The sequence below is a fragment of the Equus przewalskii genome, chromosome 20 (genome assembly GCF_037783145.1).
Source record: "Equus przewalskii isolate Varuska chromosome 20, EquPr2, whole genome shotgun sequence".
Classification (NCBI taxonomy): domain Eukaryota; kingdom Metazoa; phylum Chordata; class Mammalia; order Perissodactyla; family Equidae; genus Equus; species Equus przewalskii.
Window position 1 is genome coordinate 1011105 of NC_091850.1, and position 15182 is coordinate 1026286.

Genomic DNA, 15182 nt, shown 5'->3' on the forward strand with positions numbered 1-15182 from the left:
CTCTCAGCCTTGGCATTGCTGACATCTGGGGCTGGATCCTTCTCTGTTGTGAAAATGTAGGGTGCTTAACAGCATCCTTGGCCTCTACCCACTAGATTCTGGGAGCACCCCAGCCCCCAGGGGGGATGGCCAAACATGTCTCCAGACATTGCCAGACGTCCCCTGGGGCAGAAGCGACTTGGGGGAGAAGCACCGGCTGCCCTAAAGCAACAACCTCAACCTTCTGAGCACGTGATGCAGCCCTTTGACTCCTCTGCCTCCAGAGACCACGCTCTAACCACTGTGCTACATGGCTTTGCATTTAGCCTTCGTCCCAGGCTCTGTCCTCTGGGATTTTAGCCCTGCTCTGGGCCTGCTCCACCTCTTGGTCCCTCCACCAAGCTCACCAGCCCTGAGATTAGACCTCTAGCCTGGTTGGCCCCCAGAGCCGGGACTGCCTCACCTGCCAGGCACTGAGTCTGTAACTGCATCCAGAATTTATTTATTTATTTTTACTTTTTGAGGAAGACTGGCCCTGAGCTAACATCTGTGACCAACTTCCTGTACTTTATGTGGGATGCTACCACAGCGTGGCTTGATAAGCAGTGCTAGGTCCACGCCCAGGATCTGGACCGGTGAACCCTGGGGCAATGAAGCAGAGTGTGCGAACTTAACCGCTACGCCACCAAGCCGGCCCCCAGAGTTTATTTTTGATAAATCAAAGGCTTTGGAATGGCCATCCTGGGGAAAATCTGAACTTACTTTCTTTCCTCAGCTTCTTTCTGGTTTACTGTAGCTTTCACTTCGGAGCTCATGGAGAGGAAGCATGGTCTTCTCGCAGCTTCAGGCTTCTCAGTGTCTGACCTGTCCCTGCCTGAACCCAGACAGTCACGTCTCTCCTCCAGCCTGCAGCCCGTGCCTCGGTTTCCCCAGATGGGCCTGCAATAATGCCTGGAACCTTTGTTCTTTCTAGTCTCTGGTGCTTTCCCCCCCTTTGACAGGTGTTTCTGGGTATCTGGTATGCACAAGGCCATCTGCTCCACCCTGGGGAGATGGTAGGGGGCTGGAGGTCAGCTGTGAGCTCTCCCATCTGTCTGCCCACTTGCCCAGGTCAACTGCCCACCCAGCCAGAGAATGGTATCTCTGTGACGTCCAGGGGCGGAGCTGACCCCATCTGACACATCTGGCACAAATGGGCTGGCCAAAGACAATATCCCAGCAAGAGGGTCAGGGTGGCTGGCAGTGCGGAGGCAGGAGGGAAGAGCAGAAACAGAGCCTGGCGCTGCTTGTTGAGGCTGGAGGTCTTCCTGGAGGGAGAGGCTGCTGCTGGCTGCAGAGCCTCAGGGTCCAGAGGGAGCGGAAGGGCTGGCTCCCAAGAGCTGGTGGAGTCTGAGGATTCCTGGGGTCCCAGAGGAGGCTCCTGGGAGGCCCGTGGGGCTCCAGGGGTGCTGGCTTAGGGATCTCTGTCTCAGCTTGGGGGCAGGTGGGGGCCATGAGGGGTGCTGGTGTGGGAGGAGTGTCTTAGAAAGTGGCCCAGAGGGGGATCTGGGCCCGAATTGGAGCCAGGCAAGGGCAGGGGGACAGGGAGCCTGAGCTGTCTTTCTCTGTGTCTTGCTCTCCATCTCTCCAGATGTCATTGTCTCCAACTCAGCCTCTGTGTCTTTCCCCTTCCGTCTGTCTCCATGCCTCCGCTTCTCAGTCTCACGTTCGCTCCATCTCTGGGGGCCGCGCCCCGGTCCCCGCCCAGAGGTTTGCGAGGCCGGGGGCGGGCCTGGGGCGGGCCTCGTGGCGCGGCCGGCCGGGCGGGGTTAAAGGGCCGGGTCTCCAGACGGCGCGGTCAGAGCCGAGGTTGCGGCGCGGGCGGATCCGGATCGAGGGCCCAAGGCTGAGACCCGCTGGGTGAGTGCGCGCCGGCGGCTGCAACCTGAGCGCGGCCGCAGCCCCACGCGGGAGCCCGAGGCACGCCGGCCCAGGTGCGGGTGGCGCGGGGGCGAGGGTCCGGGGGTTCCCAAGACCCAGGACGGGCCCGCGTGTCCGGGACGCTCGGGTTGGGGGGATGTGGCTGTGTCACCGACGGTCACTGCTGCAGTCAGCGCGGTTTTTTTATGTGAGCACCTCGAAGTCCTGGGTATATCCTTCTCTCTGGGTGTCGGTGGTGGGGAGGGGCTTCAAAAAGACTCCCCTCCCCATCAGGACATCTCAGACGGACCCAAGCCCCGTGACGCCGCCTTAAGGCTGATTAGGGTCCTTGGGACTTCACCACTCCTCATTGTCTTAAAGTGGAGGCTGTGCGTCCCACCGGTGGACTATACGCTTCTGGTCCTGCTGCCTGCACGATGCTCCTACTCATTGCGGCAGGCACAGAGCCTCCAGGTGCCCCTCTCTGAAAAGGGCATGCCCTGCTGGGCCCCAGCCGATGTTTGTTGGATACTGGATGCTCCCTGGTGTCCCAGGGGTCTGGCCCAGGCCCCTTGGACCAGGGGGTGGCTGTCCAGCCTGGGCCATGCAAAGTGACTGAGGCCCACCAGCTGGGGAGACTCAGCGTGGAGGTGGGAGGGACACAGTGGGGAAGCTGGGATTTGACCAAACCAGCCTCATCTGACTTTAAAATCCTGGGCACTTGCTGATGGCCCCGGCCTCTCGGTACAGCCCAGCTTGGGTTTCTGAGTGGTAACATTAGCTCTGGGCTGGTGTCCGGCCGTGACCTGAGCTGATGTCTGCAGAGGGGCTTGGATGACTTGGGAGACATTCAGAGAATGGGAGCCCATTTCTGCCCCCCGGCAAGCCTTGGGCCAGATTCTTCCAATCCCAGATGGCCAGGTAACAATCATGAATATGATGGTGACATCAACAAAATGAGAGGTACCTTTGACCAAGGGCTAACTGTGTGCCAAGCACCGAGCTGAACACATGAAAACACTGCATTGTCATCCAGATCTGCGACATGGGTAATATGGTTCCTGTCTCACCAATGGAGAAATTGAGGCTCACTGAGGTGCAGACATTCACCTGAGGTCGCACAGCTAAGAGGCAGAGTTTTACAGAAGCCTTTCCAAGGCTTGTGTCCAAGCGTGGCCATATTAGGTTGGAATGCTGGGCAGAGACAATTGCAGCCCTGGAATCGTCTAGATTGCTGGTGGTTTTTAAACTTCTTTTTCTGCCAGGATCTCCTTTGGGCCAGGAAGGCTGTGGGCAAAAGCCCACATACAATATGCTCAAGCTGCAGTGAGAGACCCCCCGGCCCCCATTACCGCCACAGTTTGCCCATGTAGCCCTGCTCTCAGAACTGCCCCTGAGCGCTTTCTCAGAACCACAGAAGTTTGGGGTGAGCCCTCGCTCAACTGGCCTGGCACTTTAGGAGAATGAGAGTATTGGGTGGGGCAGCCCGGTGGCATAGAGGGAGAAAGGGGTGCCATGAGCTAGGATGGGGGCGGCTGTCTTGTCTACAGAGGGAGCAGGGAGCAGGGTTGGGATGTGGGTGACGGGGCCAGTGTCAGGTGCGTGGCTGGCAGGCCACTGGCGGCCTCCGTGCCTGTAGTTCAAGGAGAGGCAGATATGTGGTTTCCGGCAGGCTGGATCCCTGTCTTGCCTTCCTTCTCAGGAGCCCGCACACCTTGCATGACTGGCAGCCGGGCTAACCTGACAAACCAGCGCTCCATGGGTGTGGGCCACCAAGCCAGTGGCTGGCACCGCCCTCTCCAGATAGCGGGGGCAGGGCCGCCTCCGCAGGGCGGGGCTGCTGGGGGCTGTGCCTGGCATCTGGGATGAGCGTGGGGACTGGTGCAGAGGAGTGGGTGTGCCAACCTCCCACAGCATCCTGAGAGTGTCAGCTTTGAATTTGTCTCGCTCTAAAAAAGTCGTAATGATAGAAATAGGAATAAAGGCTAAAATTTAGTGTGCTACCTGTCAAGCCTCATCTCCCTGAAGTCTCGCAAACAGCCTTAAGAGGTGAGTCCTGCTATTGTTAACCCATTTTGCAGATTGGCAAATGGAAGCTGGAGGTGGGGCCTGGACTCACTTGGGGAGCCACAGAGCTGTGATTTGAATCCAGGCTTGTCTGAGTCAAAAACACATGTTTTAAAGGATGGTGCAATCCCCAAATAACTCTTCATTAAAAACATTTTTTTTAAATTGAAGTGTCATACACATATAGGAAAGTACACATTCCAGAACTGGACAGTTCAGGAGTTTTCACGAATTGAACCCACACATGTCACCAGATCAAGAAAGGGAACAACTGCCTGCACCCCAGAACACGCCCCCCCCATTGAAGCATCTTAATTCATTTTTTTATTAATGTCAACTAATTAATTTTTTTCTTTGAGGAAGACTGGCCCAGAGCTAACATCTGTGCCCATCCTCCTCTGCTTTATATGTGGGACGCCTGCCACAGCATGGCTTCACAAGCAGTGCGTAGGTCTGCACCTGGGATCTGAACCAGTGAACCCCGGGCAGCCGAAGCGGAACGTGCCAACTTAACCACTGTGCCACTGGGCCAGCCCCCCAAGTAATTAATTTTTAATAGACTTTATTTTTTGGAGCAGTTTTAGGTTTACAGAAAAATTGTGCAGAAAGTACAGAGTTCCAATCCACCCCCTCAATTCCCCACCGTTTTCCCTGTTATTAATATCTTGCATTATTATTAGTGTGGTTCGTTTGTTACAATATAGACACGTTATTATTAACTGAAGTCCATAGTTTACCTTGGGGTTCACTCTTTGCATTGTACAGTCGACTAATTAATTTTTAGAGTTAATTACAACATTTTTGAATGGGCAGCGTATGCTCATGGGATACAAAATCAGAAGGTCCCCAAGGGTGGGGAGGGAGAGTTACATCTCCTTTCCACTCTTGCCCCCAGTTCTTCTAGGCCCCTCCCAGAGGCAGCCTCCAGGATAAATTTCTCATGAGGTCTCAAAGCATTTTTTTTCCAATTTTTTAATTGAGGTGAAATAACTATTTTTCTTTTCCTGAGGAAGATTCACCTTGAGCTAACATCCATTGCTAATCCTCTTTTTTTTGCTTGAGGAAGACCAGCCCTGAGCTGCCATCTGTGCCAGTCCTCCTCTATTTTGTATGTGGGACGCCTCCACAGCATGGCTGATGAGTGGAGTAGGTCCATGCCCAGGATCCGAACCCGCAAACCCAGACCGCCAAAGTGGAGGATGCAGAACTTTAACCACTCAGCCACAGGGCCGGGCCCATAAAATAACTATTTTAAAGTGAACAATTCAGTGGCATCTAGTATGTTTACAATGTTTTGTAACCACCACCGCTGTCTAGTTCCAGAACATTCCCATCACCCCAAAAGGAAACCCTATACCCACGAGCCGTCACTCCCCATCCCCCCCATCCCCCTCCCCCAGCCCTGGCACCCACTAATCTGCTGTCTGTCTCTGGATTTGCCTGTTCTGGACTTTTCATATAAATGGGGTCGTGCACTGCGTGGCCTTCTGTGTCTTCCTTCTTTCACTCAGTATATTTTCAAGGTTCATCCATATTGTATCAGAACTTCCTTCCTTTTCTTGGCTGAATAGTATTCCATTGTATGGATATACCACATTGTATTTACCCACTCATTAGTGGATGGACATTTGGGTTGTTTCCATCTCTTGGCAATTGTGAACAGTGCTGCTATGAATGTGTGTACACAAGCATCTGTTTGGTTCCCTGGTTTCCACTCTTTGAGGTCTACATGTAGGAGGGGAATTGCCGGTCATGTGGTCGTTCTGTATTTACCTTTTTGAGGAACTGCCAGACTGCTTCCCATGGATCTGCACCACCTCACGGCTTTTTGTAGCACCTTCTTTGGGGGGGGTTGGACAGAAGTGCTCTTGTTGGGGCAGGAGAAGCCCAGCTGCAGAAGCAGAGGATGCCTCGTGCACGTTTCCAGAGCTCCCCCAGCAGCCCCGAAGGGCCTCTTGCTATTATTCCCGCTTTGTAGATGAGGCCCGCGGCTCCTGGGGTGAGGCCCAGGTGGGGGCCCAGAGCACGTGCTCTTTCTGCTGGAGCAGAGCCGGGCGTCCGTCATGGGGAAGGCGGCAGCGCGCGGTGGCAGAGTGGGGCAGCGAGGTGGGCCCAGTGCTTCAGAACTCCCCTCCCCAGCCTCACCCCTGCCCCCCGTGAACCCACCCGCTTGGGGCAGGGACCCCTTTTCTGGGGCTCGCTCCGGTTCCTTCCCATTTCAATCCTTCGGGAAGACATTTCCTTTGCGGGATATCAGCTGGGCTTTCCCTGGGTGGGGTGGGGCTCTCACTGCGACTCTGCTGGGAAGTCCCCCAGCCCCTCCGAGGGCTGCTGGAAAGATGAAAGGAATGATTGTGAAAGCCGCTGCATACAGCAGGTGCTCAACAATTCTCCTGAGAGCCAGGGAAGGGAAGTGGCTGATTGTGGTGAAAGCAGACTGTCGAGGCAGAGCTGGGACTGGAGGATGAGGGGGAGCCGGCACGGGCAGAGCTGGGGGAAAGGCATGCTGAACAGAGAGAACAGCATGTGCAAAGGCTCTGAGGTGGGAATGAACTTGGCCTGTGGCCGGAGTTGAGTGAGTGAGGAGGAGAGAGTGGGGGACAGGATTGGAGGGGTCAGCAGGGACCAGGCCACACAGGCCATTGTGGTCCATGGAAAGGAATCTGAACTGTGTTCAGAGTGTAATGGGAGCCACAGGAGGATTTTGAGCAGGGGATTGTCATGATCTGATTTAATTTTTGGAAGACTCCTCTGGCAGCAGAATGGAGGCATTCTGGAGAAGGCCTTGCTGGGGGCAGAGGATGGGGCTGGGGAGACCAACAGGAGAGGCTCCCACTGTGGTGACCTGACATGGGTTGGATGATAGGGATGGAGAGAAATGGATGAATGTGAAAGATGTTTAGGATAGATGGCCGTCAGGACCTGGCAACAGACTGGACCTGAGAGAAAGGGGGAGGAAGGATGTGAGGTGCATCTGAGGTCTGGGGTCTGCCCCTGGGGGATATCCAGGATGTGGCTGGACCTGTTGGGTCCAGACATGGGAGGCTGCTGAGCAAGGGTCCTGGAAGCCGTGGGATGGGGTGAGATCCCCAGGAAGTGAATCCAGAGGGAGAGGAGGGGAGGACCCAGGACCGAGCTCTAAGGAACCCCAACAGTTACAAACTGGGCGAAGAAAGAGGGGTCCGAAACAGACCGAGAAGGGGATCCTCGAGGCTGAAGTGGAGGATAGGCAGTGCTCACCTCCTGAAAGGCTTTGGATGCCAGGCTGAGGGCAGTGGGGAGCCCTGGAAGGTGTTAGAGCAGGGGAGTGACAGACCTTCAGAAAGGTGACTGTGGTGGCTGGATGGGAGCCAGGATTAGAGGTGACCCATGTGGCCCCCGCTGGCTGAATATGTTACTTTCCCCCTGGGAGTCTTGGGCCTGCCACGATGTGACTCCTCGCAGGCCACAGGCAGGAAGGGTCACACCAGGGTAGAGCCAGAGATCATCTTTTACTGCCACCCCCAGATTCAGATGGGGAAACTGAGGCCCAGGCCACACAGCCTCAGTGGAGGAGTAAGGATTCGAAGCCAGTGCTTATGGACTGTTTGTGTGTGTGAGTGTGTGTGGGGTTCTTCACTTCATTTAGGCCTCCTGGGCCACTCCATCTAGAAGAACTGCTCTCCATCCTCTCTCTCTCGATATTAGTGTCCTGTGGCTGCCGGAGCAAATTACCATGAACTGGGCGGCTTGAAACAGCTCAAACTTGTTCTCTCCCAGTTCTGGAGGCCAGAAGTCTGAACCCAGGTGTTGATGGGGCTGCGCTCCCTCCGTGGCTCTAGGAGAGGACCCTCCCTGCCTCTTCCAGCTTCTGGGGGCTCCAGGCATCCCTGGCTTGTGGCTGCATTCCTCCAATCTCTGCCTCCGTCTTCACGTGGCCTTCTTCCCTCTGTGTGTCAAATCTCCCTCGACCTCTCTCTTATAAGGACTCTTGTGACTCCAGTTTGGACCCCCTGGATATCCAGGATAATGTTTCCATCTCTACATCCTTAACTTAATCCCACCTGCAAAGACTGTGCCATACAAGGTCACATCCCCAGGGGCCAGCGATTAGGACGTGGTGTCACTGAGAGGGCAATATTCAGTGCCCCCCTGCCCTGCTTTACCTCTCTCATGACACGTAAGCTTTACGTGGTGTTCTAGCATGTCTGCTGGTGGTCACCTCCCCTAAACACCAGGGCCATGTCTGTCCTGCTCATCGTTACATCCTCATGCCCAGAAGAGCATCACATGCATGGCAGGGGCTCAAAACCGATTTGCAGCCTGAATGCTGGAGAAATGCACGAACACTTGGTGAGAGTCCTGGCAGGTGGCAGCATTTAGATGACGGCCACGGTTCTTTCTGGTAATCACTGGTGGGCTTCCTGGGCATTGCTGGGGAGAATTATTACCCACTGTTAAATTGGTGAAGAAATGAGTGCCCACAGCGACTTCCTGTGGAGTGTGTCACCTGCAGCTGCCTGTGGGGGAGGCAGCCCAGAGGCACACCAGAGCCCTGGCTCCGAGCATTTTCCTGGGACTTGTGACGTGGAGCTCTCCATGCTTCGTTCTGGGAGGGTCCTTCCTCCCAACCCCCACCCCTACTCAGGCCTTCCAGAGGGCATATCGCCTACACCAGGTAGTCTGTATATTTAAAAAGATTTTTTTTTTCCCTGAGGAAGATTCGCCCTGAGCTAACATCTGTGCCAGTCTTCCTCTATTTTGTATGTGAGCTGCTGCCACAGCATGGCCTCTGATGAGTGGTGTAGGTCCACGCCCAGGAACTGATCCTGGGCCACCGAAACGGAGCGGTCCGAACTTAACCACTAGGCCACTGGGGCTGGCCCTAAAAAGATTTTTAATTGTGCTAAAATATACATAACATAAAATTTACCATTTTAACCATTCTTAAGTGTACAGTTCAGTGGCATTAAGTATATCCACACTGTCGTGCAACCATCACTGCCATCCATCTCCAGAACTTTTTCCATCTTCCCCAGCTGAACCTGTCCCCATTCAACAAAAACTCCCCCTCCCCCAGTCGTTGGCATCCACCTTTCTCCTTTCCGTCTCTATGAATCTGACTCTTCCAGGTACTTCCTATAAGCGGAATCACACAGTATTTGTCCCTTTTACGACTGGTTTCTTTCACTTAGCATAATGTCCTCAAGGTTCATCCATGTTGTAGCATGGGTCAGAATTTCCTTCCTTTTTAAGGCTGAATAATATTCTACTGTGTGGATGGACCACATTGTGTTTATCTCTTCATCCATCCATGGACACCTGGGTTGCTTCCACCTTTTTGGCCACTGTGACCAAGGCTGCTATGAGCACGAGTGTGCAGATGTCTGTTAGAGTCCCTGCTTTCAGTTATTTTGGGTAAATGCCCAGAAGTGGGACCACTGGGACGTTTCGTTTTTGTTGAGGTACAACCATGCTGCTTTCCACCACATGGCTGCACCACTTTGCATTCCCACCCGCTATGCCTGAGAGTTTCGATGTTTCCCATCCTTACCTACACTTCTTGTCTTTCTCTTTTTTGATAGTAGCCCTCCTACTGAGTGGTCATGTCAACTGCCTTGTAAGTCAGACCATCCCAATGGGGCTTTCCCAATTTGCTGACGGCCCATCCAGCTGTTCTCCCGGGGTGTGGTCACCAATAGAAACTTGGCCCCTTCTGCACAGATGATGTGGTTGGGCATGGGCTGGGGGAGGAGCCTTAGTGGGGGTGGGGCGGGTGGGGATGGCGGACTCAGGTGAGGGTCTGGAGTGCCAGTTCTTTTTGCCATATTACTCAAGGAGGCAGGGACACAGAAGGAATTCTTGGCTGATAGGGCTGAGTGGGAGGAGAGATGAGGGCAGGACCCAGCCATGTTCAGGAATCTCCTTAGTGTCATCTGAGATCCATGGGCCACCAAAGTAAGGGTGACTGAGCTTGGCCTTTGGTGGGGTCAGGGGGTCTCAGCCAGCTCCCGACTCCCTTGAATTGGGGGACTGGGCTTGAGTTGTCTGGAAGGTGGAGGCAACGATAGGACACCTGCAAGGACTGCTCTAAGAGTCCATGTGATGGGGCGCGGCGCTCTGGACCGCTCCCTGTGTTGCTAGTGTGTTACTGTCCCCTGCCCACTTCGTTTTGGTGTTTTGAGGAGCTGACCCTAGGGCAAGGATTTGAGTGCAAGTAATTTATTTGGGAAGTGATCACAGAAAAGATCAGTAAGGAAGGAGGAAGTGAATGCAAAGGACTGAAAAGGGGCTGAAATGAATACACATACACACGTGTCCACAGCAGCACTGTTCACAGTCGCCAGGAGGGAAGCGGCCCCACATCCATCAACAGAGGAAGGGTAAGCGGACTGTGATAGGTCCACACAAGGGCACGGTACTCAGCAGTACAAGGAACGAAGCCCTGACACACGGCACAACGCGCATGAACCTCGCAAACCTGCTGCGGAGGGAGAGAAGCCACACACAAGAGCCCACATGGATCCCATCTGTAGGAAACGTCCAGAGCAGGCGGATCCACGGAGACAGAAGGCAGACTGGTGGTGGCCAGGGGTGGGAGAGAGGGACGGGGAGGGACTGCTCATGGGGATGGGGTCTCCTTTTGGGGTGATGGAAGTGTTCTGGAACAGATCAGGGTGATGGTTGTACAACACTGTGAATGTGCTAAACACCACTGAATTGTTCACTTTAAAATGGTGAATTTGGGGGCTGGCCTGGTGGCCGAGTGGTTAAGTTTGCGCGCTCTGCTGCAGGCGGCCCAGGGTTTCGTTGATGTGAATCCTGGGCGCGGACATGGCACTGCTCATCAAACCACACTGAGGCAGCGTCACGCATGCCACAACTAGAAGGACCCACAACGAAAAATATACAACTATGTACCTGGGGGGGGGGGGGGTGGGCTTTGGGGAGAAAAAGGAAAAAAAAATCTTTAAAAAAAAGGTGAATTTTATGTCATCTGAATCTCAATTAAAAAGAAGAAAAGGGAAGTAAGGCAGGGAAAAGGAGGCAGCTAGTAGAGACAGTTTCTACTGCGGGCAGCTGGACTGGATCCCCCTGGGGCCCCTGGGAGCACGGGAACCCACACCTCAGGGCCATGGCCCGCGCGGAGAGGGGCTGTGGACGCAGCGATGCCCATCAGTCCTCCGCGGAGGGCTGCCTGCGGGGAGGGAGCCGTCACGGTGTCCGGGCTGTCTGGCGGCGGTGCACGGGCGTGCGGCCGGCGGAGGCCAGTGCTGGGCGGGGGGCGGGGGGCGGGGGGCGGGGGGGGGGGGAGAGAGGGTCTCCGCGGCGTCTGGGACTCGCGCGTGCCGAGCGCCTGCTGTGTGCCAGGCTCGCTGCGCTTGGCGCCACAGGGCCGGCGGGCGGCCCCCACCTGCACTGACCCCCGTGTGTCCCCAGGATGCTGCCCGTCGCGGAGCCGCTGCTGCGTCTGCTGGGCCTGGAGAGGACCGCCTTCCGCCTGGGCGCCGCGTCAGCGCTGCTGCTCTCGCTGCTCTTCGTCTTCTTCCGCCTGCTGCTGCGCTTCCTGAGGCTCTGCTGGCGCTTCCGCGTCACCTGCCGACGGCTGCGCTGCTTCCCGCAGCCGCCCCGGCGCAGCTGGCTGCTGGGCCACCTGGGCATGGTGTGTGCGAGGCAGCCGGGCGGACGGGGCTGGGCGGGCCCCGGGGGCTCAGGAAGGAGGGTGCACCTGCTGGCACCCCTCGTCCCCTCAAGAATCTGGTTGGAGCCACGAGCAGACCCGTTTTACAGGGTAGGAGTGAGGCTGAGGCTCAGAGAGGACAGCAGTTTGCCCAAGGTCACACAGCTGGGGGGCAGAGCCGCCTCTCAAGTTCTCTCTGATTCTAGGCTGTTGCTGGAGCAACAGGTACCAGGGCTTGTGGGTTCATCAGGGGCCGGATCGGATCGCAGGGCGGGCAGCAGGAGCGGTGCTCCTGTGGGGTGGTTGCTCCATCCCCGTCCCCAGGGTGGCTCCACACACTCTCATTTGCTTTAATGCTGTGGTCTCAGGTCAAGACTCCAACCCTTTTCTTGCATTTCATTTGTTATTTCACATATATGTGCCAAATATTATTTTGACGGTTTATAAATATTAACTTATTTGGTCCTCGTGACAATCCTGGGAGGTAGGTCCCACGACTATCCCCATTTTGTTCCCTAGAATACTGTAGCACAGAGAAGTTAAGCAGCTGGCCCTAGGTCACACAGCTCATGAGTGGCAGAGCCAGGGTGCAGACCCAGGCCATCTGGTCCCAGGACCCTGCTCTCAGCTCTCTGCCCTCTGCCGCCTCTGGTTTCTGATGAGAAAGGCTGGACCTTTCTTAAAGGGCTTCCGATGCCAGAAGAGAGAAATCCAGACTCCCAAAGTCACTGAGGCTCTTGGGGTCCTGGGTCCAGCCCAGCCTGCCTGCCGACTCGCCTGGTGCCCCTTCCGGGCCTAATGACTGAGGGGCCGTTTCGGAGCCCTTGCTGGCCCAGGCCACATGCCGAGCGCGGAGGTGGGCTGTGGAGGCAGTTGGGGGCGGCAGTCCTCAGCGTGGCCTTGATGTCTGTCTCCACCATTCAGGCCTGTGTGACACTGAGCAAGCTGCTTCACTTCCCCGTGCCTCAGTTTCCGCATCTGCAGTGCGGGTTCTACAGTGGTTCCTAATAGCGTCATGGGATTGTCCTGACAGTCCCTGAAGTCAGGCCCGTGGCACGTGTGCCCCGAGCTGGGGCGCGGTGGTGGATGCCCGTGCGGCTCCTGGGTCCTGCAGAGACAGGAGGCGTCGGGTGAGCCTCGATGCATTTTAGATGCCGCTTGGAGTGAGCATCTGGCCAAAGGAACCAGGAGACACGCTTCGCTCAATAGCCCAGAGAAATTTTAGGTAGTTTTGGGAATTAACTTCCTGGGACCAGTACTCACTGAGCTTTGCCTGTTTGTGCCTGAACCTCCTCCCTCCCCTCTGTCCTCCCACCACTGTTCAGGCCTCATCCTGTCCTGCTGGACCATGGTCCAGCCTCCTCCCTGGGCTCCTGCCTCCAGCCTCACTCCTCCAGTCCATCCCCCATCCCAGCCCCAGAAAGATTCTTGAATCCACCCATGTCCCTCCCCTGCTCATACACCCTCCATGGCTCCCCATTGCTGTCTGGAGAAAGTCCCAGCTACTCAGCTGGTATTTCAAGACCCCTTAGACTCTGGCCCCCCTCCCTCCTCCCCTGTCCCATCGTCCTCCTCTAGTCCCACGGAATGACTCCTGGCTCCTGCAACAAGGCTCCAACTCCCCAGCTCTGTGCCTTTGCCGAAACCATGCCCTCTGCCCAGAATATCCTTCTCTGCTAAGCAAACTTTTCTCGTTTTTCCTCACTCCAGGAAGCTCTCTGGCTTTGATGGCAGTCCTAGAGGTAGTGGCCAGGCCCTGGTGCCACGGGCAGTCAGCTGGGGCTGGTTCTAAAGCCCAGCCTTGACCCCGTGTGCTCAGCCCTTCTCTCAGAGCCATGCAGCCTGGGTGAGGCCGTGATCTCCCTTGGGTGTGGACAGGCTCAGGGCTGAGCTTGATTGAGAAAGAGACCCGGGAGCCAGAGAGAAATCATTCATTCATTCACTTATTTGACAATTGCTGGGCCCTACCACTGGCCAGACATTGAATCAGGCCCCTTAGCATCTGCGCTCTCTCCTGATTCTCACAGCCTGTGAAATAGGGATGGATCTTCCCTATATTATGGGTTTGATCTTTGGGTCTCAGAGAGGTTAAGGGACTTGCCCAACGTCACACAGCTGCTGAGAGTGGATTTGAGCCTGAGTGCTTCTGCCTCACGTTGGTGAAGAGCCGCATCTTGGGGCTGGGTGGCCCTGTTCACATCCTGGCTTTGCCGCTGTGGCAGAGGGGGCTGGTCACCTGCCCACATCCTCTCAGCCCATTTCTGGGTGTGACGGCCTGACTCGCAGCTGCCAGCACCTGCGTTCTAGGGCTTTCGCTGGCAGCTGGCCCCCCCTCTGCCTGTGTGGACTGCCAGCTTGAGAGTGGGCGCCCCTGAGCGGCCCTGGGTCAGGACTGCGGGCCTGCGGGAGCTGGTGTGAGCACCCTCGCCCCTCCCCCGCGGGTGGGTGGACTGAGGTCCGTGTCCCAGTGGGGCTGAGCCTGGCTGCTCGCGGGGTCACTGCCCTGACAGCTCGCTCTCTGCCGGCCACCTGCCTCCCCGTCTCACGTCCCCATCCCCTACTCACCCCCCAGTAGCTACTTGCCCTGGACCCCTTGTCTCCGGACCTGCTTCTGGGGGAGGCCGAGGCAGGACAGTGGCACCCTGTCTTGGCAGATGGGCCGCTTGACCTTGCGGAGCAGTTGGTGGAGGAGCCCCTGGAAGGGCTCTCGGGCGGGTGGGAGGCAGGAGGAGCGCCACGCAGGCACGCGCGCACGCGCACAGGAGCAGCACCGCCTGGGGTCTTCAGCGCGGGCTCCTTGGCCTCGTCACTTTGCGAACCCCCTCAGCCGCCCTCAGAGAGAGCTGGTCCTTCCCCACTCTTCAGACGAGTGAACGGAGGCTCAGTGGGGTGCAGCCAGCTGCCTACCACCCCACAGCCCTCCCCAGCTTGTGCTGAGGGGGGGAGGTGGTGGAGGGACGGGGAAGCGGGCCTGGGCATCTCCTCACTGTCTTTCCCTGCCACCCCTCGCAGTATCTCCCGAATGAGATGGGCCTCCAAGATGAGAAGAAGGTGCTGGACAACATGCACCATGTACTCCTGGTGTGGATTGGACCCATCCTGCCACTGTTGGTTCTGGTGCACCCTGACTACATTAAGCCCGTGGTGGGCGCCTCAGGTAGGCAGGTTGGGCCTCTGAGTGACGGGTAAACCCTCAACTCCCAGAGCCCACCTGGGCTTCTAGGCAGGTGGCCTATCCAGAGGAAGAACCATTTGAGTAGGGCTTTGAAGGATGAATAAGAGTTCACCAAATCTGAAATGGCAATACACAGATGGTGGGAAAAGCTTGGGAAAAGGTGTGACAATGTCTAAGAACCCAGGAACCTTGAGAGAATGTCCACCCACCTGGAAGTCAGAACCAAACATGTTCGGACAGGCAGTCATTGCCTAAGATTTTGTTAAGTGGTTGTTGCTCAATTCTAAGCCATAGCACTCCCATCATTTGGGTTCTGACACTCCCGCTGTGGCTATCCCAGCCTACAGCCCCTGTCTTCACCTGGGCTGACCCTGAGTGGCAGGGAGGGAAATGTTGAAGGAT

General features: G+C 56.3%; 1 protein-coding gene across 1 annotated transcript; it reads left to right on the forward strand.

The window, feature by feature from the left end:
- Positions 1-1822: 1822 nt before the first annotated feature.
- Positions 1823-14916, forward strand: LOC139077764 (ultra-long-chain fatty acid omega-hydroxylase-like). The gene is made up of 3 exons (XM_070586418.1): positions 1823-1952; positions 11365-11587; positions 14618-14916. Exons 2-3 carry the CDS (start codon positions 11366-11368, stop codon positions 14792-14794), a joined length of 399 nt encoding a protein of 132 aa, XP_070442519.1. The 5' UTR covers positions 1823-1952; position 11365; the 3' UTR covers positions 14795-14916.
- The last annotated feature ends 266 nt before the right edge of the window (positions 14917-15182 follow it).